The sequence below is a fragment of the Microchirus variegatus genome (genome assembly GCF_963457635.1).
Source record: "Microchirus variegatus genome assembly, chromosome: 10".
Lineage (NCBI taxonomy): Eukaryota > Metazoa > Chordata > Actinopteri > Pleuronectiformes > Soleidae > Microchirus > Microchirus variegatus.
This window is the reverse complement of record NC_139811.1, coordinates 14,799,064-14,826,968: the sequence shown is the minus strand read 5'-3', so window position 1 is coordinate 14,826,968 and position 27,905 is coordinate 14,799,064. Positions and strand designations below refer to the sequence as shown.

The following is a 27,905-nucleotide window of genomic DNA, read 5'->3' as shown; positions in this document are numbered from 1 at the left end:
TTCAAAAAAAGAAAAGACAAACACAAAGATACTCCTGGCTCGGTTCTTTCGCGTCATACATTAAAGGAGAATTCCACCAACTCTGAGCATTAACATGTTATTTATTTTTTTTATACACCGATCAGAACTTAATCTTCTCTATGTGGCAAAGTAATACTGTTTGCAGTAATGTTATGAGTTCAGCTTAATGCAACACCACAGAGATGTATGTACATCTTTGAAAATACTTTGCAGGTCACTGAGCTGTTCGTACTACGAATACAAAAAGTTTACGTTTGGATGATTATTCTCTAAATTCACAGTCATCTAGTTACTGGCAAAAACATGTGCATCAGTACTGTGGGTTTAGCTGTCTTTGATACATTATTGCTGTCTATATAAATAACATTATGCAAGGTCTTAGATTGAGTGGCATTCTCCTTAATGGTACTTGATCTGTTCTGTTTGCCCGCGTGGTCATCCCTCACCGCCACCTGCTCCTGAGCAGGAGGTGGGTGAAGACAAAGAGGCGGCACACCTGCACTGACCTCTTGCCCGCGGCCGCTCGTGCGTCGGCCCGGACAGCTGGGATTACAGCTGCGCTCTCCGACCACACATCTGAACAAGAACATACCTCTGCACTGAGACCCTGCCCCCAAATATCCCTCAATAGGGTTTAGTTCAGTGGACCTCAATTACACTCACACTACTTCAGTGGAAAGGTGGCAAGGGGTGAAAAAAAAAAAAAAAAAAAGAACCCCGAAATGTACAACAACAGAAAAACACACAACTGAAATAGCTAAGAGGAGCCAAAAATAGCAACAAGAGCGGACGTGACGGTGCAAATGTGTGCTGAGGGCAGCAGAGCGGGCAGTAGGGAATCAGAAAGAGTGGCTGTAGTGGTCCTCAAGAAATGTGCGCCAGCACTGTGGCCACGGACGCCATGACAACGGCACAGTAAGCACCCTTTCAGAAAGAACAGGGACAGAGAGAGACAGCCATATTTTAAATCAAAAGTGACAGGGTGCTTTGACAGCCTCTGCTGCCCTCTCTTCAACTTCACTCTCCACCTCATTGCGCCCATAACCCCCCCCCATTAGTGTTTTGTTCATTTATTTGTTTTCATCTTTTGGTAGTTGGATACTCCATGGTGCTGCCGCCTCTTAACACATGAGCAGAAAACTTCCCCCCTGTATCAGGCTTCTGGACAAAAGTTCATTGTCTTTCATTTTCAGTCTTTGCGTGTTTCTGTAAATCCCATGAAATTTTCAGAGCCTCTCGTGCCAGTCCGGAGGCGAGCGCAGTCAAGTCCTCAGCCTGGGAGGCACACTTTGCCTGCAAACAGCAGTCCCACTATGGTGAAGAAGATGGAGAGGACGAAAAGTACATACGAAGAGCCGACCACCGTGTTGTTGGGCAGCTTGTACGGTTGGCCTCCCACCTCGTTGATATAGAAGCCTATAGGGAAGATGAGCGCTGCCATACAGAAGAGGATCACTGGAAGGAAGGAGCAAGAGAAAAACTATTAATCTTTGGTTTACACATACAGATCATTCTGTACAAACACCTCTTAAAGGTCTCATATTATATCCTATTTCTTCAAGTTAAAGTAGTGAAAGGATGAAGCACCACAGCAGTTCAATCACCCTGCCAAAACAGCCCTGTTCAGAACGCTCTGGGACAGGAAATGACATCAGCCACAGAGGTTATTGGGAGCTAACAACAGTTAGCATTTGGAAAAGTGATCATTTGCAGGCTCGAGCAGGCACATTGCCGTCATATATAACATGTATGCACTGGGCAGATAAATCCTCTGAGGCTGGAAGTTTGTGAAGGACTCTGGGCTGCACTGTGGAGCCAAGAATAGAACTTTTCCCGGACACAGGTATGCTGGTTATTTGTTGCGCTGCTCTTTTCGTTCAATAAACAGACCGCCCCACTTCAACTGTAGGCTAATGGCGCTAAAGGAGCTAACTGGTAAACGGTGCCTGGACTCCAGTGCCGCGGCACTTAAACATGACGAAACACACGTCTTTTTCCGGTCAGCGGTAATGGAAACGCGCCATTTGCTAACGTGCGTTAACGTCGACACCATTAACCTGCCCAGCACTAGTTGAAATCCAATACGCAAACTATATCAGATGGATTTTTTAATAATGACATAATGTTTGTAATACACAATAATATAGTTGTTTGTGAATAAGCGGTATTAAACTTTGTATTAGTCACTAACAAAAAAGCTGTGATGATGCATAAGGGGAAATAAATAAAATTGTGCGTAAATGAATGTCCGTCACTGTCTTTATATGTTTTTCTATTAAAAATAATGTTATTTTTATGCTCGTCTGTGACAAAATCAGGGAAAAAGGGTTACTAAATTGAGATTCAGCATATGACTCAGCTTTGCACACAATGCAGGAAAATTAAGCATGAACACAGGCAGCTCGGATTGAATTAAATTGTTATAACGTAGAATACAATAGAGCCTTTCAAACTGCTTTGAAGCAGCAGTTTTCCAAAGGCAGATACACAGAATGGATGAACAACAGTGTGACAGTCAGCGACAAGAGCTGTCCTGTAACTTTAAATCATTTGTCAGACTATACAACCTTACAAATGTACACAAATCTTGCTTTGTGCAGCTGCTGAAATGACAGCTCATGGGCTTTTTCCCTCATTATAGCAGCAGATTAGTTTTGTAAGACTTCTCGATGTTGACTTAATTATCGCGGCAGAAGCTCGGGAAACCCAAACATCTGGCACCGTCTGCCAACAGAGCTGCACAATATCTCCTCGAAATAATGATGAACCTTATGTGTGAACACATTTCCCCAAAGGCGATAGTTGTGTTAAATTAAAACTTTAGTCACCGTGTTCTTTCATGTCAGTCACAGAACATTAGATAACACCAAGCACCAACTAAAGACACACTGGAACAATGACTGTGATTACTACAAAATAGGGCTGAACAATTCATTCAAATTTGATTGAAATATTTTAGATTCATCTTGATCTATACACATCTTATGCAAGAGACTGAAAAGAACCTCATGAATCTGCACAAATATCACACAGTAATCATTTTTAAAATGTGTATTTTTTGAATAAAAATTAGAAAAATTATGTAAAAATTACCATTCCCTCTGATATGGAGAATCATATCGCAGTCGCAATTCCTGTCAAAATAATCGAAATTATTCAAAATGGTTCAGCCCTATTACAAAATTATCAAACTGAAAAAGCTAAGAGATAAACCACAGATGCAATGGTGCATGGTATTGGTTAACATCCTTTGGTGGATAAAACCCTTTCACATGAAGAAACCACTCTGCCTTGCAAATGGTACGATCCACAGTGATAGAGTGATGCTTACACTTCTGGTGGAAGATAATTCCCACAGAGCTTGTAATTGCAGATATATAGTCATTTTTGAGCAGGGGCTCCCAAAAAGAGGGTTAGGGATGAAGAGGTTAACAGGTCTTTTTTTGTTTGTTTTTTTGCAACCTTAAAGCTCTGATCTTATAATCACCCCTGGTTTACACTAGGAGGGGGAATCACCAAAGTCACCACGATATTATCACAATATTTAAGTCACAATTACGATAATGAAATGTCAATAGATTTTTTTTTATGCTCATCCATAAAAGGTTTATTGAATGTTTATTCGTGAACATGAGTAAAAACATATTATATTTAAAAAAAAACAAAAAAAAAACAATACTTGGTGTCTGAAAAGCGATTCAATATCACCATGTGTTTATGTTCACTACTGCAATGCTGGATGGAAATGTTGAACCCTTGCTGTCAGATGACGTGTCTGCACACATATCAAGTGTTTGCTCCTGTGGAGCTACCTTTGCGTGCAGCATTGTTGAGCATCATCGTCTCTTCTACTAGCTGCTGTTTCTGGCTGAAATATAGTGTGTATATATCATGTTACCTGCAAAATCTATCAAAGATGGTGTGTGGTTAAAAACAAAATGCAAGGATATGAGGATATACAGTGTCACATAATTTTGTAACAGGTTTCCAGCTAGCAGCATCACTAAAAGCAAAAACATGGGGAAAAAAAGTACTTCTTGGAATTGGACATGTACTACATCAGAAACTGACAAACTGGGACCTCTCACTTACAAATGATAACTGGGTTATTACAGCACATACTACTCATACTCCCCCATCCCTTTTAAAAAAAGTGAACACACTGTGAAGTTCTGACTCAGTGCGTCTTAGTTTATATGTTTACGTCACTGGTCTCAGGATTCTAATCAAACATGATCATCATCTCAATCATTAGATTAATTTTTATCCTGAATGCTCCAGACGAACATGGCTACTTTTTCATAAATCAATATAAGCGGTCAGACAAACATGTACTTAAATATTGATCGTAACATTTCTTTTCAAATGAAATTAAAAAAAAAAAAAAAAAAATGGTGTTGCATTTTTTTAACACACTTTACATTAGCATCATCGGAGCGACAAAGATCAGGGCGGTTGGTAAACAAAGACGTCTTCAAAGTTAAACGTGGCTGCTTCTATTTTTCGCTGACCTCATCTCTGTTGTAATCTATGGAGTAACAACTCATGACGGCCATTTTTAGCTTCACATTACTATCCATCTTGCAAAACTGTTCAGTACCTGATATAGCACAGCCATTTGAACACTGGGCAGAAAGTACTTTCCCCCGCCTGTATCCTGCTGCTGTTAATCGGCTAGAATTCAGACCAGAGATGATCTATTTCATAAGAACTGAGAGATAAAAATGTAAACATGTAGCTTTTGATAAATCCAGTTATTTAAATTACTGTAAAATCGAAACGGTTTAACAGTATGGGTGTGAGACTACATTACAGAATACACCACTGACGTGATACTGTATCAATTCTTTGAAGTGCGATATATCGCACATAATCTAGTTAGTGGGTTTGTTTTGGATTTAAGCCTCTGGCTGCTCGTCGGCACCAAGTTTTCCGCCATTTCTCCCCCCTCCTTAAACTCGACAAAGAAAACGGTGTACTTTGTGTACTATATTGTTATATTTTTACCACGAGTGCTTTTCTCACAACATATATATATATATATATCTCTCATATCATAACCCATGTATCAGCATACGTATCGTATCGCCAAATGTGTCTCGTCATCCAGATTTTGTCGAGCGATGAAGTGAAATGAGGACAGTTTCTAAAACGGTCTAAACTCCAGAGTAGTAGAGTTATTTTGGGCAGTTACTGTAAACTTTTACTTATTACCTCAATAACACTCCACTCCCACATTTAACAGTTGCACCTTGGGGAAACGCTGCTGCTGCTGCTGGTGCTGGTGTGTGTATATAGACATACACACAGAGGCAGGCTGTGCTGTCATACAAAGATGCCCATTCAGATGCCAGAATCCTGGAGCCAAATACACTACAGACGGTTCACCCTCTTCACCTGTTTGCCCCAAATGAACCACCTTGTTCTTCCTCTCTGCTCTTTTATTCGAGTCTAAACTTGCATCCAGCTCTTTCTTACTAACCCCCTGAGCAGTTGACCTTAACCCACATGATTGTTCATTCAGCTCGTCTTCCTCACTCAACTCTTCAAGAGCCCCCGCACACTACCTCACTTAACCTCTTGCCCTCTCCCTCTGCCCGTGTATCCCACAGAGCAGAGAGTTGTTCACTGAAGCTCAGGTTCACCAAAACCAGGGAAAAAAGCCTCAGCTTTGTTCCATTTTTGACTAAAACAAGAGGATTTCTAGCTGACCACAAGTCACTGAAGTGTTTAGCGATCCACACAGCCATAAAATACACACATAATATGTGCACCATATCCATCACATCCAATAGCAGTTTTTCATAAACCAGTCTTGCGATGTAGACTACCGATCAAAAGTTTGGGGTCACTTAGAAATGTCCTTATTTTTGAGGGAAAAGCACTTTTTTTCAATGAATCTAATATTAAATCAATCAGAAATACACTCTATACATTTGTTAATGTGGTAAACGACTATTCTAGCTGCAAACGTCTGGTTTTTAATGGAATATGTGCATAGGTGTATAGAGGCCCATTTCCAGCAACCCTATCTCCAGTGTTCTAATGGTACATTGTGTTAGAAGACTATTGGATTAGAAAACCCTCATACAATTATGTTACGACAGCTGAAAACAGTTTTGCTAGTTCTTTGACGAAAGGGCAAAATTATTATTTTGAATAAAAATATTTTTTTCTAATCTTGTCAATGTCAATTTTGCAACTCTTTTGGTGAATAAAAGTGTGAGTTTTAATGGAAAACACAAAAAAATGTATAGGTGACCCCAAACTTTTGAACGGTGTACCGGTCTTCTGTATGAACCCATTTGCCACCCAGCACTAAACGTCTCTAAGAAATGCATTAAAACTGTAGGCGGCTAAAAGCGGAGAGGAATTTGAAGACAGGTGTTGGTGTGGGTAATTTTCTCCTGGAGAGGTAAACAACTCAGCTTCAGCCAAGGTCTCTCTCTTACACAGTGTTAGTATTTTTAACGTATGGTGTGTTTTTACGATTTCTCATTGTCGCTCATCTCTTCTCAATGTCTTTCAAACTTGTGAGACAGATTTACAAATGAGTTAGCCGAGGGGTTTGGGATATTGTCAAGTCGTGATTCACTGGGCATTTGCAAGTGATTAAAGCAAGCTACAAAACATCATGAATCTGCATTTGGTCCAACGAGAAAACAACTTGGGTGCTTGTTCAAATCCTTGGGCTATGTTTCCTCCACAGAACAAAGAAGTCACAGTGTCATGAAAAATGCACCAAGCTTTGAAACAATAAAACTGCACAGAGCATTGTGGCTTCACATGCCACTGCTCCATCTGTACAAGTGTGCTTGAGGCCATCTTTTCCCTTAACTAACCAATCAAACTCAGCCACAAAGCCTGAGATGGTTTCTGAGAGTTATTAAAGGTGTTGGAAGCGCATCAATAGAGAAAATCTTGTTTGGAAGAAAAAATAAGGGTGCAAAAATGCTCAAGGTTAAAGAGGGAGAGGAGAGAAAAGCTGTAGCACACACGCCGCCCACTCAGGTAACAGACGAGCTGCATTACTTAATAAATTAGCTTCAGGGATCATGAGAAGTCAGCAGCATGGGAGAAAAAAAAAACACTCATTAACATGCACACACCACACACATGTCCTCAAGTCAGAAAAACAAAAATCAAATACAGATGTATGCTTGTAAATTATCAGTGCACAACTGCACTGAACCCAATATGTCACACTGATTCGTCCTAATCTCTTCTACCGTTTTCTGCCCCTAAGAGAAAATGTTTATGGGTAAACTAATGTAGCAAAGGAGACTTCCAAAAGGTTATGTAAAGAAAGATGCAGTGGGACATGGAAACCGTGAGAAAGCTCCAGGGGAAATGTACCGACAGCACTTCCAGTAAAGCACAACTCTTTCCATGCGGGGCGATTCACTTACTGCCAGTAAAGGCAATCCAGCGGGCGTATTTGGTAGCCTCTCTGCGCCAGTGTGATGCCACCAGCAGTCCACAGGTGACTGTGAGGGAGATGATGCCCATGATGATGAAGAAAAGTGTCGTGACCCACTCTGGAGGCAGCCGTGGTGGAATACAGGTCCTGTCTCGTCCGTGGATGGTCTGACATTGCCGAACTAGACCGACTGTAAGGGCACCTGCAGAGAGAAAGAGAGAGACTTAACATTAATGAGGTGTGTTTTATAAAGTTTAGGGTCCAGACACGTCAAATATTTGGATTTTTAAACAGAGATTAGGCCTTCGATCTAGCTTTAACAGGAAAGGCTGAAGTCCAATAATCAAGACAAACAAAGCAGCTATGAGTGTGTGCATTAATCAATGACACTGTCCAGAGAGGGAAGACCACAGCATAGCAACTCATCTCCTGCGTAGGAGGGAAAGGAGGTGAAGGAAAAAGTGTCCTTTAATTTGTCACCTATTCAAAGCCTGCTAAACTGGGCCAAAACGTGCAAGCAGCCAACATTTTTTTCCCTGCACTGCAACACTCGCTAAAAGACAGCACGCACTATATCACTCCTGCCAATTAGTGAATCCATCCCACGTAGTCATGGCACTCAGACACACTTCAGATATCAAGCAAATGTGCAGCATTAAAGGTATAATAATCTCCATAGATGTACTGTGTGATTAAGCCTCCTCACATACCCAGCTATCACCACCAGCTCTTTTATAATCTTCTCACTTGGTCTCCCAACCTCCACGTATTCTCTCGAAGTATTCTGTAAATGCATAGCTTTGCACATCTGCTTTCACAAAACAAAAAATGACATGACTTAATGTGCTTATCCCTCACTGATCAGACAAATGGACTCATGCCTCACACCGAGTCATGGAAGCCAGTACTGACACCAGAAATATGCTCTGGTGGTGCAACCTCTCTGGAGGGAAGTGATTCAATTAGAGCACATATACTTGAGGGAAATTTCACCCTGAGTAAGCAGAACAGTGCCACATCACTCAGGACTCTGCTGATCACAGAATGTAAGGAAGATGGACCCTGAGCAATAGATGCAATAGGACGGGACATCTTAAAGTGAAAAATGGGCAGGGTTGTTTTTCACATTAGGGTGAGATGAGCTAACATATGTTGATGCGCAGTTTCTTGAATAGTACATCACTGTCACACACCCTGGTGCCTTTTAGTTGTCCACAAATAATAAGAGACATTGGACGTTTTGGAGTAGAGCAGCGACACCTCTTTATGTTTTTTTGGTGTTTTATAAGTCTTTAATGTTTTAAATCAAACTGAGCACTCACAATTTGTTGTGTATTATAACCGATTTTAGTCTGAGTGCTCAAATTAGACCGTTGAACCGATCACGGTTAGTGAAATGGCACCAATTACAAGCATCAGTCATAATACCGGTAAATAGGAGTGACGCATGCGAGAGACTCGTATGCCATTAAATCAAATGCTTGCTCAAAGGGTCTCAATAGGATCTGCTTTAATCTCCATTTAGAAACCAAATGCTGACATGGCGTAAAGAAACCAATATACTCGCTTGGCACACAGGTCCACACAAAATATTGTGTCCCCATCTGAAAACTTCTGGAACCTACAGTTTCTATAGTACCATATTTTTGTGGACCTGTGAAGACAGAGTGTTGGGATGGGGAGGCTAAGCTAATTCTAAAACTGATGTTTAAATAACTCCTCTCTGCTTGAGCTATAAAATGAAAAAAAGAGAGCAACTGATACACCTTCATTCTACAGCCAAAAAGTAACAAATTGTTTAAATTACAAGCCTACGTGCTGTGGGCAACATTATAAAGGTTAAACAGTGGCCTAAGCAAGACAAAAGTAAGCAAGCTGGAGTTTCAGAAGGTAAAGTATGTTATTAGGTATTCATCACAACCCGAGTACAGACAATTATTACCCGTCTGTAACAACCTTTGTATATTCAAACAACGATTATGCCATGCAGTGAATAGCCCCACTGAATATCAAACCTCTGAAACAAAAAGAAAGCAAAGCTTGTGTGAGAAATGTGCTCCAGGGGTGCGGTGGGTTGTGCAGGTTGTCCAGAGGAAATCCTGTCCCATTTATAACAGGCAGCGAGAGCGATAACCAAACACACACTCAACCCTTCCAAATCCACACAAGTAATGCCAGAGGTTCAAAGAGAAGTCACTCAAGAGCATACGTTAAAGGTAAGCTTCATAAGCCACGGAAGCTGCAGACCCTATGGCTTAAGAGTTCCTGCATAAAAGCTACCTCAATAAGAACCACTTACACCCCACACATGAAGATATACTGACATTTGAGGAAACCGTCTTCAGTTTTCACGTTAGGGTCTTTAATATTATCTTGACTCATCTCATGACAAAAATACAAACACTTTGTACCTGCAGATATTACAAAGCAACCTTGAACAAAGGTAATAACAGGAGATAAGTGATGGTTAAAAAGCAGGGATTGGTTCTGGGAACAGGGAAATAATAGGATAAAGTTTAATAGCGTTGGTTAATGGCACAGGTTTAAGACCATTTTCCCTGGATCATCTTGTCTCCTGTGGATAAGCTGTAGCTCATAAATGCAGGTTAAAAACTGAACAGGCAGGGAAGCAGCGACAGAGCGAGTGAAAATCTGAGTCAATATTCAAACATGCGAGATGCTGAGTCACGTCAGCATTAACTAGGACTAGCTCACCAAATATTGAAGAAGAATACATATAAGAAACAGTCTGGTAAAGAACAGATTATACCACTCGTGTATCTGTTAAATGGCAGTGCAGGCAATTTACACATCATAAAAAGCTGTTTTTGTTATTGTTGGCATATTTGTGAGAATTAAACACAGACAGCCACGCTAGGTGTATCTCGCTGTCAGTTCTTTTTGCTAAGCTCTGATAACTTTTTTCAGCTGAGCTTGCCTCCTCATTTTTAGTGAGAGCAATATTATGACTGACAATGACTGAATCTTAATGAATCCAAATAAGCTGTGGGTGCTTTATAAAGAAAAAGGTCAGTTGCTACACAATGCAACAAGTTGGTGTATCACAATTCAGTTGTGCGTAAAAAAGACATTTGGTTAAGTGATATAGCATTTATCTTTATAATGGCCCTTATTTGCAGTTGCAAACACAGTGCATCCATTTATTACATGTACTGCATGTCTGCACACATTCATATAGTGAAAGCTGAACAAAGACGACAACAAAAACAGGCCAGTTCCCTTTTTACGCCTCCATCATGCCGTTAGCCTGCAGTCAGCTCTTTGCTCTCCATGATCAAAACACTCCTCTCACCATGCATTGGCTCAATTTGAGGAAATGAGGCCAGTGTCTGTCTGCTCATCATCAGCATGGTGATGCTGTCATTAGTGGAGCATAGTGGTGCTGCTATTTGAAAGCTCCTGAGGGATGACTCACACAGGACTCTGGACTTCGGTGGACACAAGTAAGTAAGCAAGCTACAGCAGCCAACAACAGCTTACGCCGCTGGTGGTGATGCTGTAGGATGTAATGTTTTAAACATTAATAATGATGTGTGGGGGAAGAAAAATTCAACCATTCACCTGCCAACAAAATTTTCCTCAAAACCGATTAAATAATGTGGCAGTCCAGCAACATGCTCCCATGTTTGTTGGGCCATTAGACTGAACCAGCCAGTAAATGTAACAATCAATTGAGAGTGTGATAACCTGCAGCAAAAAGCAGATTTCATTGCAAAAGAAGCTGTTGAAATGCCTCCAACTATGGCAAAAAAAACATTTACAATATCTATACTACAATGTTAACACTGCTCACACCCATCGGTTCTTTATAACCCAACTCTTTTTCGATATCAAAACTACATATTCTATGGCAGCTACATCTATATCGACATATATCTATGAACTGGTGCTGTGGTTTTTGTCATTGCCTGTTGGTGGAAGAGGCTAGATCTTGGTTAAAACTGCTGGCTCTGCAGCTGTGTCACTGGATAATATTGTATAGTGTGGGCCTGGTTTCACTTGCTTTGTATCAATGACACGACGTGTCCTTGTGCTTTGAAAGGGGATACCAAAAATAACCACACTTAACATTCTCCTATTTTGTCTTATTTGAATGTTGTCAAACTAAAAAAAAAACAGTAGCAGTTCCTGAGCTGCAGTGATTATGAAATAAACATTTATTTCCACCCATTTCATCGTTTTTGATTAACACAGTCCAAAGCTATTATCCACGACTAATACGTTAAGTGTGTCCACTCCACTGTCTGAGATTGTGATTACATTTGCCATTAAAATACAGTCAAAAAACAAGCCTACAAGTAATAGTACATCAAGAGCTATCAGAGCTTGTGCTTTTATGTTGTTAAACACTTTTCTATCTCGGGTTGGGCAATGCGAAGCGGCTTTCCAGGGATGCAAAACACAGTAAGTATGACCAGGCACATTGAATTGTTAGGGGGATGTGTGCAGGATGTGCACATCCTGCAACTGAGTAGCGGTTTGTAAACGTGTTCACTTACTTATAGTCACTACTAGAAAATGTATATAAATGAGCATTACATGAGTATACAGCATTTTTAGAAGTTATTCAGGCTGTAGAAAACGACATCAAAGGTGGGAAAAAGTGTCTGTGAAGAGGGACAATCATGGGCAGAGCTGCGAAGAATCTCAGTCTTTGTCTGACTGTTGCAACAATGGCTTTTGTCTTGAACAGTGGCACAGGAAATCAGCTTTTGCATCGACTGCCTGAGGATATCACACTGAAGTCAGGAAAAAGTCATAGATGCTGTCATTAGCACAGGGTGACATCAGCGTGACATTTCCTTCTTCAAGTAGTAGTATCTACAGCAATTTGACTGTGTGTAAAAACATGACTGCTCGTTTCACTTCTTAAGCGATACAGACCAAATTAAAAAATCTGTGCAAAAAACTGAGCAGATATAAATCGGAGTGGCATTGATGGAGGTTTGCACCCAAGTCAGTACGTTTCCATGTTCCACTTTAGTCAATTGGACTGCTGCCCTTGTCCCAGTGTGCAAGCATTAGAGGGGAAACAATTTATTGAATGAAGTGTGACCGCCTCGGCTAAGCAAGGGGCACTACACCCCCGTTAAGCTTGTTGGAGTTAGGCAGTTATCTGTTTAGGTAGTTTGCAACTAGACTTTAGCATGTTAGACACCATCCCAACCATCCATATCCAATTATTTAAACTGACAGAGCATAAACTCACTCTCTCACTCCTCATAAGTCCAAAAAATATGCCATCCTGAATTAAAACCTGCTTTCGTTGCTATTTCATTCGTCCACATATCGGCTTCTTCTATCATTTTTTGAGGGTGGAAACTGTGGCGCATGCACAGAGAGTCCAGGCCAGCTTGAATTTGACTGAACAAATAAATACAGTAATTATTCAACTCCCAATCACATTATCTGGGTGTGGTAGTCCAACTTGAAGACATTTGATTTAATACAATTTCAGCCACTGCCACGTTTACGAATGTATTTTTTCTAATGCAGTTTAGTTGGAATAAGACAATTATTGTTAGAATTGTAAATTACTGTTTTTTAATAATGAAATCCACTGTTTTCTGCATCGATTAATTTAATCAGAGCACATCACTGCTTTACAATTTAATCAAGAGTTGAGCCACCAAAATATTTCACCCATCCTCAAACCCAGTGCAAGCCCATGTTGTTGTTGTTTCTATTTCTGTTGGATTCATTGAACATTTCAATCATGAATTTGCTGGGAAAAGCTGTTACCACTTCGTTTCCAAGAAATGTATTCATGAACCAACTACTTCAGCCATATGGCAATTATGCAATTCACTGTTGCTTTTCAGCTTCTCGTGAGTTTTCGTTGGTTTTCTCTCTCTGTTTTACATAACTGAAAAATGAGATGCCTGTGTTCTTGACAGCTGTTTCAACAAATTAAACAACATGAGGGCACCACTTTGGGATCTAAAATATTGAATCAGTCCTTTGTGTCTATTTTTAACTATTTATCTGTTGAAAATCTCCAATGGATAGCATTCCTAGGACCAACAGAGAGCCACAGAGAGAGAGAACTTTGAGAGGTTTCGTTATCAATAATTAGAAGCAAAACAGACATACAATGGAAACATCTGCTACGGAGGGCAAAGGCTGCAGATGAGAGCATCCACAGACAAAATAGGACATAGCTTTGTTGTGGAGATTATCTGCTGTGCTTCTTTGACAGATGATTCAGACAAAAAAAACCTGCTAAACACACAAAACAAAACAACAGATGTGAAGGGCAGTTGTGGCCTGCTTTATTTACCTGCTGATTCACCCGTGTTGATCCAGTCTGGGTTTGCAATGCTGGCTATTGCAAAGATATCTGCTGCCAGAAACAGGCACCCTGAAATTATTGTTAGTTTATCCATATCGCCAGCTGATAAAGCGGTGAAAGATGTGGCGGTCGATGTCCAAACGTGACCCCGAGAGTCGGGAGACACAGGGTGGGCTGTTATCTGTCTAACCTCGCCCCCGTCAACAGAAGCCTGCTGTTGTGGTTCCGCTGTGCATTTTGCAGCAACGTTAGCTCCTTCGTATCGTGCAAGTGAGAGCCTCCACCTACGAAAGGCTCAAATGCAAGGCACAAACGCATCACATCTCAAACACCCACTGTAGTCCAGGAAGGTAAAACAAACGCTCACTGAGTCCCTGAACCGCGCGTGTTGTCTGTGGGATCCGTGTAGCAGCAGCAGCAGCAACAGCCGCAGCGACAGGCAGCAGCATCGGGTACAGCTGCGGCTAGCGGGTAGCTAGCTAGCTACTCCCCAGATTCGGACTCGGCGAGCCGAGCTGCGGCCCAGAAGCTGCTCGACGGCCGAGACCGCGGCAGCAATACCATTTCAGACAAAACGCAACTGAAGGGAAGATGCGGAAAAGGCTTAACAAGTCCCCCCACAAAGCGTTATCCGTGTTTTCAGTCACCAGTCAGGAAAAAGAGCACCCATCCCCGTCCCGTGCTTTATCCGTCTCCCTTCCCTTCTGGAATAGCATCTGGTACTTTGAATCCGTTAGCTTCACCTCATCCTCCTCCACCTCCTCCTCTTCTACGGAGCACGGTGAGAAGCTCGTCAGGCTGCGTACCTTAACCCGAAAGCGACCATACAAATCCCGCTGAGGACGGTAAAGCTGAAACGTTATTGTTGTGCTTTTCTGTCGTGTGCCCCACCGTTAGCTCAGCCTCCTTGTCTACCACCAAATGACATCAGGCGAACACCCCCACGCAGCGCCGTGCGCGCGCACGCACCCATGCACATACACAACTCACGTTCTGGGGTGAGCGTTGTCTCCTCGCGATACTATGTTAAAAACTGGGGGGTCGGTTTGTCCTGTGTCCTGAGTTTTATGATGCACTGATATTTATGTTTTCTCTGCAGATTGTCCTTCATTTGTCTTGGTTTGTTTCTTTCTTTCTTTTTTGTGTTTGATTATTTTACAAGCAATTAATGTTGATTTTTACACTGCTGTGTAAAAACCTAAATTAAGTGATGTTTAAAAAAATCACAGAGGCCTCCAGATAGAACAAGATGGGCAAAATTATTGAGAAAAATCTATTTCAGCACATTGTTTTTGTGTTCTCTGCTTCCTTGACGTTTTTTTCTTAAATGTTTTTGATTTCTGTGATGAGCATTTCTCAACAGAGTAATGTAGACATTAAGTGACAAAAAGTACTTTCATTTCACTTATGAATAATTCTTTGCTATCAAAGTATCTCCATTATTTTTGCTTTATGTGTTCCACTTTGTTATGCATACAGCGCCAATCAGCAGATTAATATTTGATTTAGTATCAGTTAATAAAATATGATGCAGGGCTCTAGTGCAAGTACTACAACTTCACATGCTGCAGTGTGGTCATTTACTTTGATACAACTTAAGCATTTATATTTGAAATGCATATATTTACTTTAAACATTGTGGTCTTTTTAAACGGACTCAATTGAAATAACATATTGTACTGCTGTTTTATTGATGTACACCAGATGAATTCATGTTTGTGTTTTTGTGTCCCCCTACCGACAGAGGAGGGGAACAATTCAGTATCTTCTGTAAGGTGCTGAAAATGCTTGCTGGCAACAAAGACCATCTTGAGACAAAAAAAAATCTACAGGAGTACAATTCTAAAGTCATCCCAGCATACACAGCATTCACCACCAACCATCTGTTATTACTGTCAACTTTAATTTACACAGATGTACAGTTAAACCGACAAAACAAAACAAAACAAAATTGCATTGAGCTTCTCTGGCTCCTTCTTTGATCTCATTCATTCTGCAGAGCAGAAAACCCATGATTGGTAATTTGTTGCAGGAAGAGTGTTGTTTTTCCTTTTCAGGCATCCAGGCACAGCATGCCCGAATATAAAATCAACAGTTTTTGAATTTTATTTTCATACTTCATCCACAAATGGTGTATTAACGAGGTGTCCACTTGCTGCCATTGTCTTCTTGCCATCCATAAATTTCTTTGCAGCCTGGAAAGAGAGGAGAGTCACTCTGATTTGATTTTTTTTTTTTTTTACTTCAATTCACTGCTAATTTCCTATTGTTACACAAAACTCAATATTCCCTTCCTTTTAAAGTTGTGTTTCCAATTCCAGTAACATACAATGCTCACTATGTATAATGTATACATATTTAAAATAATCACTTTCAGTCATAATCCCGGAGGAAATGCTTAGATAGACTCACAAAACCCCATAAACACTGATTAAAAACCTCAACATTTATCTTTTTTGAGCAACACAACTGATTTAGTGCTGTAATGTTTCACACAAAGAGCATAGTATGAAATAAAACATACAACGTAATTTTGATTGATTTAAAGAAAGTCCCACTATCACAAACATCAACAGTGAAATCACTCACTTTGACCACATCATCGTGGCTGACAGCATCTATAGTCTGGAGAACGCCATCAGGTGGCTGGTAAGCTGCAGTGGTCAGAGCCTGAGCACCGATCTCTTCCATCAGGGTCTCAGAGCTCTCTATTGACATCAGGTACTCTGCTTTCACCTGGTTTCTGCACCACACAAAAATACACAAATCTGTCAAATATGCATTAACAATAACATGCATAAAAAAAAGTGCACTTACTTTGCTATGGTGATGTCAGCCTCTGACACATTTCCCTCAGCTACACCACAGACTTGAGCAATAGCAGCTTTGATCACCTGTGCAGAGGATAAAAACAAGCAGTGATATGCACGTTATGGTCTCCAAGCACATTTGAGATGTGGTTATATTTGTCTTCGAGGCAGTGTATCTGACTGTCACCTCTCCTGTAGAATCAGCTTGTGCAACTGTATATAGACCAAACAGGCCAGAGTCAGAGTAAGAGACATTGAAGGCTGTGGCCTGAAAGACATTAGATCCCATCTGACATTAGGGTACACAACTCTCTGTAAAGTAAAAACAAATTCCCAAAAAATATTTATCTTACATCAAAGGGCTGTGCGGTAGCTTTGGCAATACCCTGACTCAGTTGGCTAGTGAGGTTGGAGCCTCGTTTTACATGTGGACCAGCTCCCAGGATCCTTTGCAGCACAGTGAAGGCATTAGCCTCTGTACTACCTGTCACACCACCCTCGCTGGCAATCAGTGCGTGGACCAGAGCATCGTTGTTCTGCATTCTCAGCTCACCTACACACACGTGCATAGCAACACAATAACAACAATGCATTTGTCAGGCTTAAAATGTGTGTATTGTGAGATTCCATTGCATGTTTTTACCTCCACGGTACACAGATTTGACCACAGGTCCTCCTGCCCCGCTGTGGACACTCAGGAGCCTCTCACCCACCTGCCTCAAGACAGAGTGCTTCACACCTCAATACAGAAATCAAAGAGTACAGACATTAACATACAAGTGAAGTGGAACAAAAAGCAAAAGGAAAAAAAAGCCATATAGTCCTAGCATTTAAACTGCTATTGGCATGATGTGTCATCACACAGGCATGATAAGCTTGATGTGTCATGAAAGCTGCTGCAATGAAGGGACACAACCAGGCCGGATGCCTCAAGCAGACACTCACCTAATCCTACAAGAGCCATTCTGCCAGTGGTGAAGTTTTCTTTAACAAACGACTGCAGCTACATGGAAAAAATGAGGAGGAGAGGCGAGTAAGAGCCACAAACAATCTCACAAATGTCCAATTTTCCTGTATAGAAAAAGAGAACACTACTAAGGCGCTACCTGTTTAGGGGAGACACGGCCAACCATATAGTCAGGGCAGTACAGAGAGTTGGAAAGAGTGTTTTTGTATGCTGCTTCATGTAACTTCTCTATAACACCTGTGGTACAAAACAGAGAAGACCTGACTTTCATAAGCTGGGCTTCCAAAAGGTAAACACAAGAGACTCAAAGATTGCTGCTGTTACTGACTTATTTGAGGACACTGCTGAGCCAGAGCATTGTCAATCTTCACCCTGGACGTCAGGTCGTCTACTTCCCACGGGCGAAACTCCTGTGCTGTGGTCACATTGACCAGAAACTCCAATAAAGTATCTCTGAACACAGACACAAGACTGATTAGGACTGTTTGTTATTTATGTAAGATCTTAGATGTTTTTTAATTAAACACACATAGAACACATACAGGTGATCTCTGGGACAGTCTGCAGTGTAGACCATGGTCTCTCGTGATGATGTCACACTGCAGGTAAACAAAAAAAACAGTTGGTTCTAGGGTTACACTGGTATTCTGCTACTCAGTGGATTTATAGCAGGACTGTCAACGTAAACATGGGCAGAAGAACCCTCACTAACCTCAGGCTGCCTCCAAGTGCTTCCACACCACGACAGATCTTAAAGGCAGATACATTCTTGGTAGTCTATAGTAGGGGAAAATTATTGATGAAACAACTTCATGTAAGAAATACAACCTTAAATAAATGTGATTAAAAATGCTTGAAACAAAATGATTTTAAAGTTACCAGGTTGGCTGCCAGTCGTAGCACATGAGAAACACCCTGGTTTTCCACAGTCTCATAACGACTCCCAGCTTTCACAAACAGACCCACGCTGCATAAGGGGGAGTAGTTCTCAAGTGATGCTATCACCAGTCCATTTGGGAGTTTGGAGACCTGAGGCAGTAAATACAAAAATGGTACACAACAATCAATCTTTTTCTGATTAAAATTAGCCAACTCCGTATTACAGTATGCAGTATTGTTGTCACGTGTAAATAAAAGCAGCATATACCTGAACACTTTGAGGATGGGGTGTTGCAGCTGTGGAGGATTTCAGGCCTGCAAGGGGTTCAGTCAGAGCTTCACTCCTCCTTGCAGCTGCATAGCAACGTTTCTGTGGGAAGAGTTTGAAGATCATAAGCAACTATTCATCTGAAAGTGTCCTGTTTGTTGTTAAAGGACATTAAGAACAAGACAGCAATGAAACATACAGCAAGTCCTAGAATGTGGTTGATCTGCAAAACAATAGTAACAGCCAGTTTTGAGTCAAAAACGAGTTTCCTGTGGTGCAACCTAAAATTATAATAGACGTGTTAATTAAAAAATAATCTCTGTAATTAAGACTCTACTTAAAAACAATGACTTGATTTTGTTGTTGTTTAACAGACATTTCAGTAAATAAACAATGATGATTTAATTGCATCTAAGTTAGTCAGTCTTAATTGCAGTCGATTATTCTTCTTCAGTCTCTCAAACATCATAGCATAATGCTGTCAGACACATGCACACATCCTGTATATAGAAGCTACTTTAAATCGAAACAACTTCATGCCAGGTGAATGCTATATTTTCTATCACCATAACCTTTGCAACTTTGTTATCTAACTCTGAGTAGCACAATGAACATGTGTTGCTCTTTTGACATGAATCAAGAAAATACATGTGATCTAATCAATTCGCTGCTATTTCAGTGTAAAATTCTGCTCTTCTCTATATTGTAACTGGTCACAATAGGGAAGTATTGAAAATAAAAACGGTGGCATTACCTATTGGGTTAGCTCATGAAGTAAACAAAGTAAAGTGCATATTTTGTTTGTTTGTTTCTCTCCATTGATCCTGATATGTTTGATCCTGCAACTGAGCAGCACCTGAACATGTTTTGTCACTAAATAAATAGAAAAAGTGTTGTGAGCAACAGATATCATACAGTCGAAATCAGTAGGTTGAGAGTATAGCTCCTCATACAGATAAAGAATGTAGGACCTGAGATGACCCCTGCCATTTACTACACTTAAACATGACCACATTTCATGTGTCCTGTGAACAAAAACGGTGTGTGTTTCCTGTGAGAGTGTCAAAATCTCAGGCCACCCCCCCCCCCCACATTATTTATGGTACATTCTGAGGAGTTATTGGTTTAAAGGGGCACACACCTTCAGTGGTGACCTTCAGTGGATACAAACACAAAGATACGACAAACGGAACGAAACAACATGGGACTTCACTGCATGCAACATTCGCACCGTGACACTCTCAGTGAATGTGTGCGTAGAAAGTGTTACTTAACGACACTGTAAAGCAGTGTAAAGCTTTCGTCAACTAGCCACCTAGTTGGCTAACTAGCAACCGTAGTAACTACGGCTAAATGCGGGCTTATTTATCCAAGCTGTTCGAGAATAAGAAAAGGGAGGTTTCGGTCCTGTTAGTGGCGAAGCGCACTCCAAACTGGTAAATAAACAGGACTCACGGGAAGACTGTAAAGAGAGCGGATTCCTCTCATGACTGTTTCTCCTTCAGCCGGTGACAGCTATGGCGGCGCTGTTGACGTCTTACCCACAATCCCCTGCTCCGTGTGCTGTGAGATGTTTTTGTACATCAAAGTGATATTAAGGTGTTGTAGCATTAAAATTCTTAAAGAAGTATTTTTGAAAACCATTGTTTAGGGGAGTCCAACTTATTCTTTTTCTTGATAATATGAATATAGATAGTCCTTGCTCGTAATGCCACACAAAGAGAAACTCAGACAACTGGGAAAAAAATATAATCACTTAGTCACGCAAATTAATCAGTTGTCTAAAGTGTGAAATAACTTGATTGCTTACAGTAAATCCATCAATTATATCAATAGATAGTTCAGTAGGCTTACCTAGAATACGAAAATAAACAGACCAATAAAAACAGGTAAGGCTTCAACATACAATAAGTTAATCAATCAAAGGCAACCAGTGGAAGCAATTACTTGGTCAAATGTCAATTTAAAAAGCACATGAAGAGGTTTAAACTGGAGAAAGCATCTAGAGAGCACAAACAGCCACCAAGGCTGCTCAGTGTCCGACAGTGGCAATACATGCTACTATCTCACATCAAAAAACAAAACGCACACAAATAAATAAGTGGACATCTTTATTCAAACATAGCTCCATTTATATTCACTGAAATGCATGACGCACAATACATTACAAAAATATACTCAACAGGTTGCAGCTCGTAAAGACTCATTTAAAACGTACAAAGTTAAATTACAAAAAACACTGCTCACATAAAAGCTCACACAAACACATCATTTACGCAGGTAACCTTTGACATTTCCACAAATCAATTATTTGGCCCTCAGAGTTTCTTTTAATAGAGCAAAATGTTGACCTTTCTTTTTTCTTCTTGTTTTTAAAAAGGTATTTTCACAGCTTGTCACGCCTCAATAAATACATCCAATAATAATGATACAAAAATACACTATATTGGCTGAGACAATCTTCACAGATTTGAGGTGATTGGACATAAAGACAACATTCTACTGTTCACATCATACAGAAAATGAGCTCAGTTTGCTGACTGAGCTGTCCATCACAGTAACTTGGAGATCATGTGTGTAAACAGTATCTTTTATCCACGCCAATGGAGGGACTCGGGTTATGAGATTCCCTCCAACAGCTCTCACAAATCGACTACTTCGCCATCAGTAACAGCTCAAAGGGCGCTGTGCAAATCCAGGCATAAACTTCTCAGTTTGCTGGTCTCTGCAGCTCTGAGCTTTGTAGTGCTATGATCCCTGAAGAGGGTGCAAATAGAAACCAAGAGATTCCTCCATGTCCTGCTTCAGTTGTCATTTGGTGTCCCAGGACAGCTGTTTATGTGAATGTCCTTCCTCAGCTGGAGAGAGACGCAGCTGAGCCAGCTGCGACTGGTGGGCATCTCCCCAACAATCTCCCACGTGTCTGTCTCATCACAGTACCTCTCAATGGTGTCGTGATATCTGCGTGTAAAATTGTTAAGTATTAAACTGCTGCTAATTCAAACACATGAACATTGTTGTTCTGTAAGAAAAGAGACCAATTAAATATTGTATCTACAGAAACTGAACACACAAATCAAAAGCCCTTTTCGCAAATGGTCCCTGAGGTTCTGGAAAAACTATTACAAATTGATGCATTTTCTGTATTTTCACTTACCTGTCCCAGCCTTCTTCTCCTCCCAGGACATAAATCTTTCCATCCACCACAGAGGCACCGGGTCGGTACCTTCGTTCTTTCATTGGGGCACACATGGTCCACTGGTTGGTCTTGGGATTATAACACTCCACCTTATCCGTGTTCTCTGTCGAGGCATGCCATCCACCTGGAAGAAGGAATGAGAGATTAAACAACAGAAACACACCTTTTTTTGATCAATATAAATCAGATGTAAATCTAGAAAAGGTAGAGGTGAGTGCAGAAACACCATACCTATAACATAGATCTTTCCTTTGAGTGTACACGCTGCCGAACCAGAGCGTGCAATCTGCATTGGGGTGATATCTGTCCATACTGCCGTTTTAGGATTGTACACTTGGGCAAGGTCTGTACCATCACCATCCTCTAGAACTGCACCACCTACCAAGACACAATGAGAAGCATGAACACATTTAAAACCAGATAAAGCATGCAGAGAGTGCAAACCTTCACCAAAGCCACTCAAGTTTTCCTGTGTCTCAATATCTGAATAAATATAATCTCCTTACTTCTGTGGACATTAACCTACATCCTCTAAAAAGCATCATCCAAAATCTTCAGACAATCAGGTGGACAAAAGAATAATCTCCTTGGCAGAAGCAAAATAAATAAATAGCACTCCCTCTAGAATAAACTTTATTTTATACCAGTAACATAGAGGAGTCCATCCAGGGCAACCACGGCAGGACTCGTGACGGCCATTTTGACAGACTCTGTGAACTGCCAGGAGTTGGTGTGAGGGTTGTAACACTCCACCGAGTCCAGACGAGAACCACCCTCCCACCCTCCTACTGCATAAATGAAGCCATCCAGCATCACCAGGCCTGAGAAGAGAAAGAGAGGTGGGACATAAATTGTCACTAATGGTTAAGACATTTCATGTAAGCACAAAATACATAAAAATCTACATATTTAATTAGATTCAATTTGCTTTGTTTTTTACTGACCCCTGCTGTGCTGATATTTGTGACCCAAATGAAGACTGTAAAGCTAAATTCCAGCTATAATATGACAAAACATTCAATAAGACGCAGTTGAGGGAAAAATAATAAGAGCAGGCAGCCTAACCTAACTCAGATCGAGATACATTCATCGGGGCCATCTCCATCCAGTAGTTGAAGCAGGGGTCATAGCGCCACATCTCTCTGCTGGCTGAGCCGTCGGGAAACTCCCCTCCGGCCAAATACAGGGTCGAGTCTACAGAGGTAGGTGGAGAAGAGCAAGGAGTGGATAGAAAGAAAGGGGAGCTGGTAATGAGTTTGAATTAAAAGCGTTTCCTCACCTGACACGACCAGCCCATGTTTGCTCACAGCAAAAGTCAGGAAGGCCAGATTCTTCCAATGATTCGTTACAGGATCGAAGCTCTCGACACTACGCAGCACCACCTTGTCGTCCTCCCCTCCAACTGTCACTATCACTTCAGCTGTCCCTGTTGCCATGGCAACATGAGAAGAGGAAAAGAGAGGAGTGAGGTGAGGCATGCCCCTGTAGGATACAATGCATGCAATGATGTGTAGGACCTGAACGACTAGCTTCTTCAATAATCAGTCTACTACTTTGGCTCTCAAAATGTCTGAAAAATTCTCAGTTGTTCCGATCATGCTGGTGTTAGGTGTGTTTACCTGTGGACCTGCGGGGTCTGGCTCTGGGGCAGTAGAGTTCTCCTCGGCGGTCCTTCAGCAGCAAGTAGTCCTTGGCCTCAGAGATAAGCCTCTGGCAGCCCTGGTTTTCTTTCACCACATCCAGAGACTCAATCACATCATGGAGGTAGTAGGGGCTGATGAGCGGAAGTCGGATATGCTCGAGGACCTTTGAAGAACAAATGAAAGGAATGCAAATCTTCAGTGTTGAAATTATACATTTAAAAAAATGTAAGTGTATACTTCCTCTGGTCAAACACCAGCTACTGCATTCAAGTTTTGCAATTAGCTTTCTCAGTACACGTCACTGGGACAAAAAGTCCCATAATCATTTACGTCGACTACAAAAATTTGTTGATGCTAAAATGTAAGCGTCTATGCATCGTGTTGTTGTAAATCACACACCCAACAACAGCTGTTGAATTGAGGACTTGAACATTGGCAGATCATTCACCTCTACAGGTTATGTTTGGATTTTAGTCAACTCAAACAATGAATGCTAATAGTAAGTTAACTAGTAATAGATGGGGCAGGTGTCTCAGTTTCTTTACCCATTGCCAAATGTAATAATTTATCCCTTGGGCAATAGCCTAAAAAGTAATCTTAGTCTGTTGTTTACTTTTTGAAAACCACTGGCAAAAACACAACTTAGTAATAACCAGTCTCAAAATAGATGATGACCCTCAGAGGTCAAATACCTGGGATTTCTGAAGAGTCGGTTAAAACTGAAGAGGCTTCATGGAAAAGACGAGCCATTGCTTCAAGAAACTTTAAAAGTCCAGTTGCCAACAGCTGCATACAACTTTTACTTTTATGAAATGAACAAAAAAACGTTCTGAATATTTACACAACACATTTATGATATAGTTAACAGCACCATCTCTACTAGCGTGCAAACAAAAAAGTATGTTTAAGCTTGTGTTGAGAAATGTCTGACCTTTTCAAAGCTCTGTTTTCGAGAGGGGCACTTATTCAACCACAGCATGGCGGCCTCAAACACCAGCTCTTCTTTGGGCACATTGAGGTGGTCACTACCAATGATTTCTGTCAGTTTGTCCACACACAGAGACAGGAACTCCTCCTGGGGGAGAAAATAGAAGAAAAAGAATAGGGTTATTGATTTACTCTCAGCGATGACTTCATAAACACACTAATGGTAATTGAAGTTAACTAGTTATAGGCCTTTGACTTTCCGCTGACTTTGTATGTACTGTATGTGGCTAGTGCTAAAAAATTAAAAGCCTAAGCTGATTTGTGTTCTGCAGTCGATCAGAACCTCTCTCCACCCAGTTAATAAATACTCCAGTGTGGCTACTTAATCTATAAACTAGTTCTCATTCGACTCAACAGAAGTCTCTTTAGTTGCAACTTTATCACAATATAAAACATATTGCAACACAGGAATCAACTCTGAAGGACTAAAATGACAATATATGGCTCCGTCAGCCTCTCACCTGCTGATAAACACTACTGAAGTGCTCAAGGACATAGTCCATGCTGCGTTTCTCCAGCACCTTACAAGAGTGGGCCTCGGCGAAGCAGTGAATCCCCACACAGTTCATCTCATCCATCTGACGCTCCATGAAACGACAGCAGGCCTCTCTGACAGCCATCACGTCCAGCAGGTTGGCTGCTGCCAACAGAGCCTAAGATAAATCGATAGTGTTCAGCACAAACGTCGTTCAGGGGAGATTAAAAAAAAGAAAAAAAGTAGGCACTGGCTGGGGATGAGAGTTTTCTCTACCTGCACATTAGCTTTCGAGATGTAGACCTCTGACGTGTAGGCATAGCTCACCAGCATGCCAATCATCTGAGGTTCAACTCCATTGATGGCAACTCGGTCCTGTTTGGACTCTATCAGGTCAGTTGAAAACATCGCCTGTGGGGACACATTATTCGATTCACAGCTGTTTACATGTTAAAGTAGTAAGTAAGTAAAAAATAAATTTTGTATTTATAATACTACAACACATGTACAATATTTATATATCTACAACTTCCTTCTGTCCATCTTAAACATAATTCAAGATATCTAAAAAAACATTGTAGATGGATATCTTCAATTGATGATAATTATAAATATCTTGAATTTGAATTGTAGATACCAATAATAACAAACCCCATACACAGGAATCACAAAAGGAAGCCATCATGAGAAGTAAAAACTGAATTACAGATATCTGTAACTGTAAGAATGACATCGAGTGAATATCCTGTCTATCGATTAAATGTTAAAACTGCCATATCTGTCTGCATAGGGCAGAGGTCTCAAACTTGCAGCCTTACATATGATTTCATGTGGCCTGCCACTTAATGTCAAGTTGTAATGAAGTATTTCTGCATGTGCAGTTAACTTTACAGATTCATTTTGCATCGTAAATGGGAACTATATCGTTCCAATTGAAATGCAGACTTTCATTTTGAAATTCTGGGAAATATTGCAACAAATATCATTATTGCAATATCACGATGGAATATCGTGAAGCAATTCTAATCTTATATCTTCTATTAAATGTCAGACTGTTTATCACTTGACTGAACTCCTGACCAGACTGGACATTCAGTGGCCTCATGGTCATTTGAGTTTGGCCATAGGGTCAGCGTTGACCAATGCAGACACGGCCGAATGACACAGTGTATGTCCTTTTGGGACACTCAATATCGCATTGGCTCCTACCAAGTATCTAATCCCCCCTCCCCCGTGTTTACCTGAAAGTAAGAGCTGAAAGAGGCCAGCACGATGCGGTGACACGGGAACTCATGTCCTCCGCAGCACAGCGTCACGTCACAGAAGGCGTTGTTGAGCCGCAGGCTGTTGAGGCCCTGCAGGACAGTGTTGGGGTGCCTGGCCTCCACAAACAGGTAGTCCTCGCTGTTCAGGGTGGCTGGAGGAGCGGTGGCAGCGGCGCCGGCGTCCTCTGGAACCCGGAATGTGACGTTCACAGCGGAGAGAGACTGCAAACCGGCGTTAACGGAAATAGTTACAGCCATGTCTCCCTCGTCATATGAGCCTGAGAGTCAAAACAGAGGCAGTTGATACACTTTGGCGCCCGTTTTTCAAATCAAAGTACTTTAGTAACCGGACACTTCACTTTCGGCAAACTATCTCCTGCGAATGCAAACTTAGTAGTGAGAAATTACAACAATAAAAGTCTTAAAACAGACAAGGAGGCAAAGACAGAGAGAGAGAGCGAGTCCGAGATTGTCTCTGAGCTCACTAATGAGGCTTAGTGCAGATTAAGTGGCTCAAACGAACCGTTCTACACCGAGTCGCTCTAGTGAGCTGTTCGAGGAGAACAAACACGGTGGTCTGAAACATTCAATAGCTTTAAAACGGACACACACACCTGTTTGACATAATCGTGACTTCCCCACAGCGAACACACTCTCCCACGATTAAAAAACAGCAAGCCCCGCCTACCGTAGCAGCACAACAGGGTTGCCAGGTTTGCCACCCAACAACAACAAAAGCACACACAAAGGAGAGTTTATTAGCAGACATAAAATTTACTACCCATAACAATATTTTATTAAACGTATGATCACGCTGAAGTAAAAATCCTCTGGTTTATGCAGCCTTAGAATTATCCTTTGTTTTTTTTTAGCTAATACAAAGGCAGCATTCTTGCTCCATCATGTTTCTACAGAAGCCCAAATGGACAAACCTGAGCATCTAGCCTGGTCAGAAGGGGGCTGGTCAAGCAAAAAAAAAAAAAAAAAAAATTTTGTTTGGGGAAGGGAGATTAAAAAGCTTAGAAGCTTAAAATTATACAATGATATTCCATTGTGATATTGCAGTAATGATATTCATGACGATATTTCACATAATTTCAAAATAAGTTGGAAAAAAGGGGTTTGTTTTGATATGGAAGAATGCATAGTTCATCATAAAAAGATATATTTGTGAGGCAAAATGATTCTGGAAATAACAAAAACACACACATCACTATAAATTGCATCTTATAGAGGGCTGGATTCAATCCTTTTTTATTATTATTGTTGTTGTTGTTTACATCACTTGGTTATTTCATGTATGCAAAACAGGTTTACGCAAACTGCAAACAAAAAAATCCCCATGTAATCATGTCAAAAGTAGAAGTGACGAAAAAACTGCGGACATGGCAACCCGAAGCATAGAATGAGATAATTCAGCCCTCACACTTCCTGCTTTGCCTTGGGTTGCAAAATTCAGCCAGATTTCAGGTTTCCAAGTTGATCAGGCAAATATACAGTATCAACACAACAAGCAGACATGGAGAAACTCTCAAGTAAAGCAACAGTCTCTGTCTCTTACTCATATTTTTTTTAACTTTCTACAAAATCAATGTGTTGTGTTCTTCTGACCATTATATCTAAATCAAAACTGTTTTGTTGGAAGTGATTTATTTTAA

General features: G+C 40.9%; 3 protein-coding genes across 3 annotated transcripts; all 3 read right to left on the bottom strand.

The window, feature by feature from the left end:
• Positions 1-89: 89 nt before the first annotated feature.
• mosmoa (modulator of smoothened a) lies at positions 90-14,336 on the bottom strand. Its single transcript, XM_083897064.1, has 3 exons — positions 13,743-14,336; positions 7,431-7,643; positions 90-1,476 (listed from the first exon to the last, which is right to left on the bottom strand). The coding sequence occupies exons 1-3, from the start codon at positions 13,846-13,848 to the stop codon at positions 1,292-1,294; spliced, it is 504 nt and encodes a 167-aa protein (XP_083753190.1). The 5' UTR covers positions 13,849-14,336; the 3' UTR covers positions 90-1,291.
• A 1,190-nt stretch (positions 14,337-15,526) lies between these two features.
• On the bottom strand, positions 15,527-20,237 carry uqcrc2a (ubiquinol-cytochrome c reductase core protein 2a). Its single transcript, XM_083896374.1, has 14 exons — positions 20,134-20,237; positions 18,679-18,780; positions 18,411-18,560; positions 18,244-18,308; positions 18,074-18,130; positions 17,860-17,984; positions 17,671-17,768; positions 17,510-17,567; positions 17,208-17,303; positions 16,918-17,117; positions 16,752-16,832; positions 16,572-16,648; positions 16,344-16,497; positions 15,527-15,949 (listed from the first exon to the last, which is right to left on the bottom strand). Exons 1-14 carry the CDS (start codon positions 20,164-20,166, stop codon positions 15,866-15,868), a joined length of 1,380 nt encoding a protein of 459 aa, XP_083752500.1. The 5' UTR covers positions 20,167-20,237; the 3' UTR covers positions 15,527-15,865.
• A 631-nt stretch (positions 20,238-20,868) lies between these two features.
• Positions 20,869-26,873, bottom strand: LOC310933402 (kelch-like protein 24). The gene is made up of 12 exons (XM_083896884.1): positions 26,862-26,873; positions 26,224-26,525; positions 25,259-25,393; positions 24,969-25,160; positions 24,452-24,595; positions 23,497-23,683; positions 23,157-23,303; positions 22,943-23,071; positions 22,522-22,698; positions 22,109-22,255; positions 21,836-22,001; positions 20,869-21,639 (listed from the first exon to the last, which is right to left on the bottom strand). The coding sequence occupies exons 2-12, from the start codon at positions 26,503-26,505 to the stop codon at positions 21,483-21,485; spliced, it is 1,863 nt and encodes a 620-aa protein (XP_083753010.1). The 5' UTR covers positions 26,506-26,525; positions 26,862-26,873; the 3' UTR covers positions 20,869-21,482.
• Between the last annotated feature and the right edge of the window lie 1,032 nt (positions 26,874-27,905).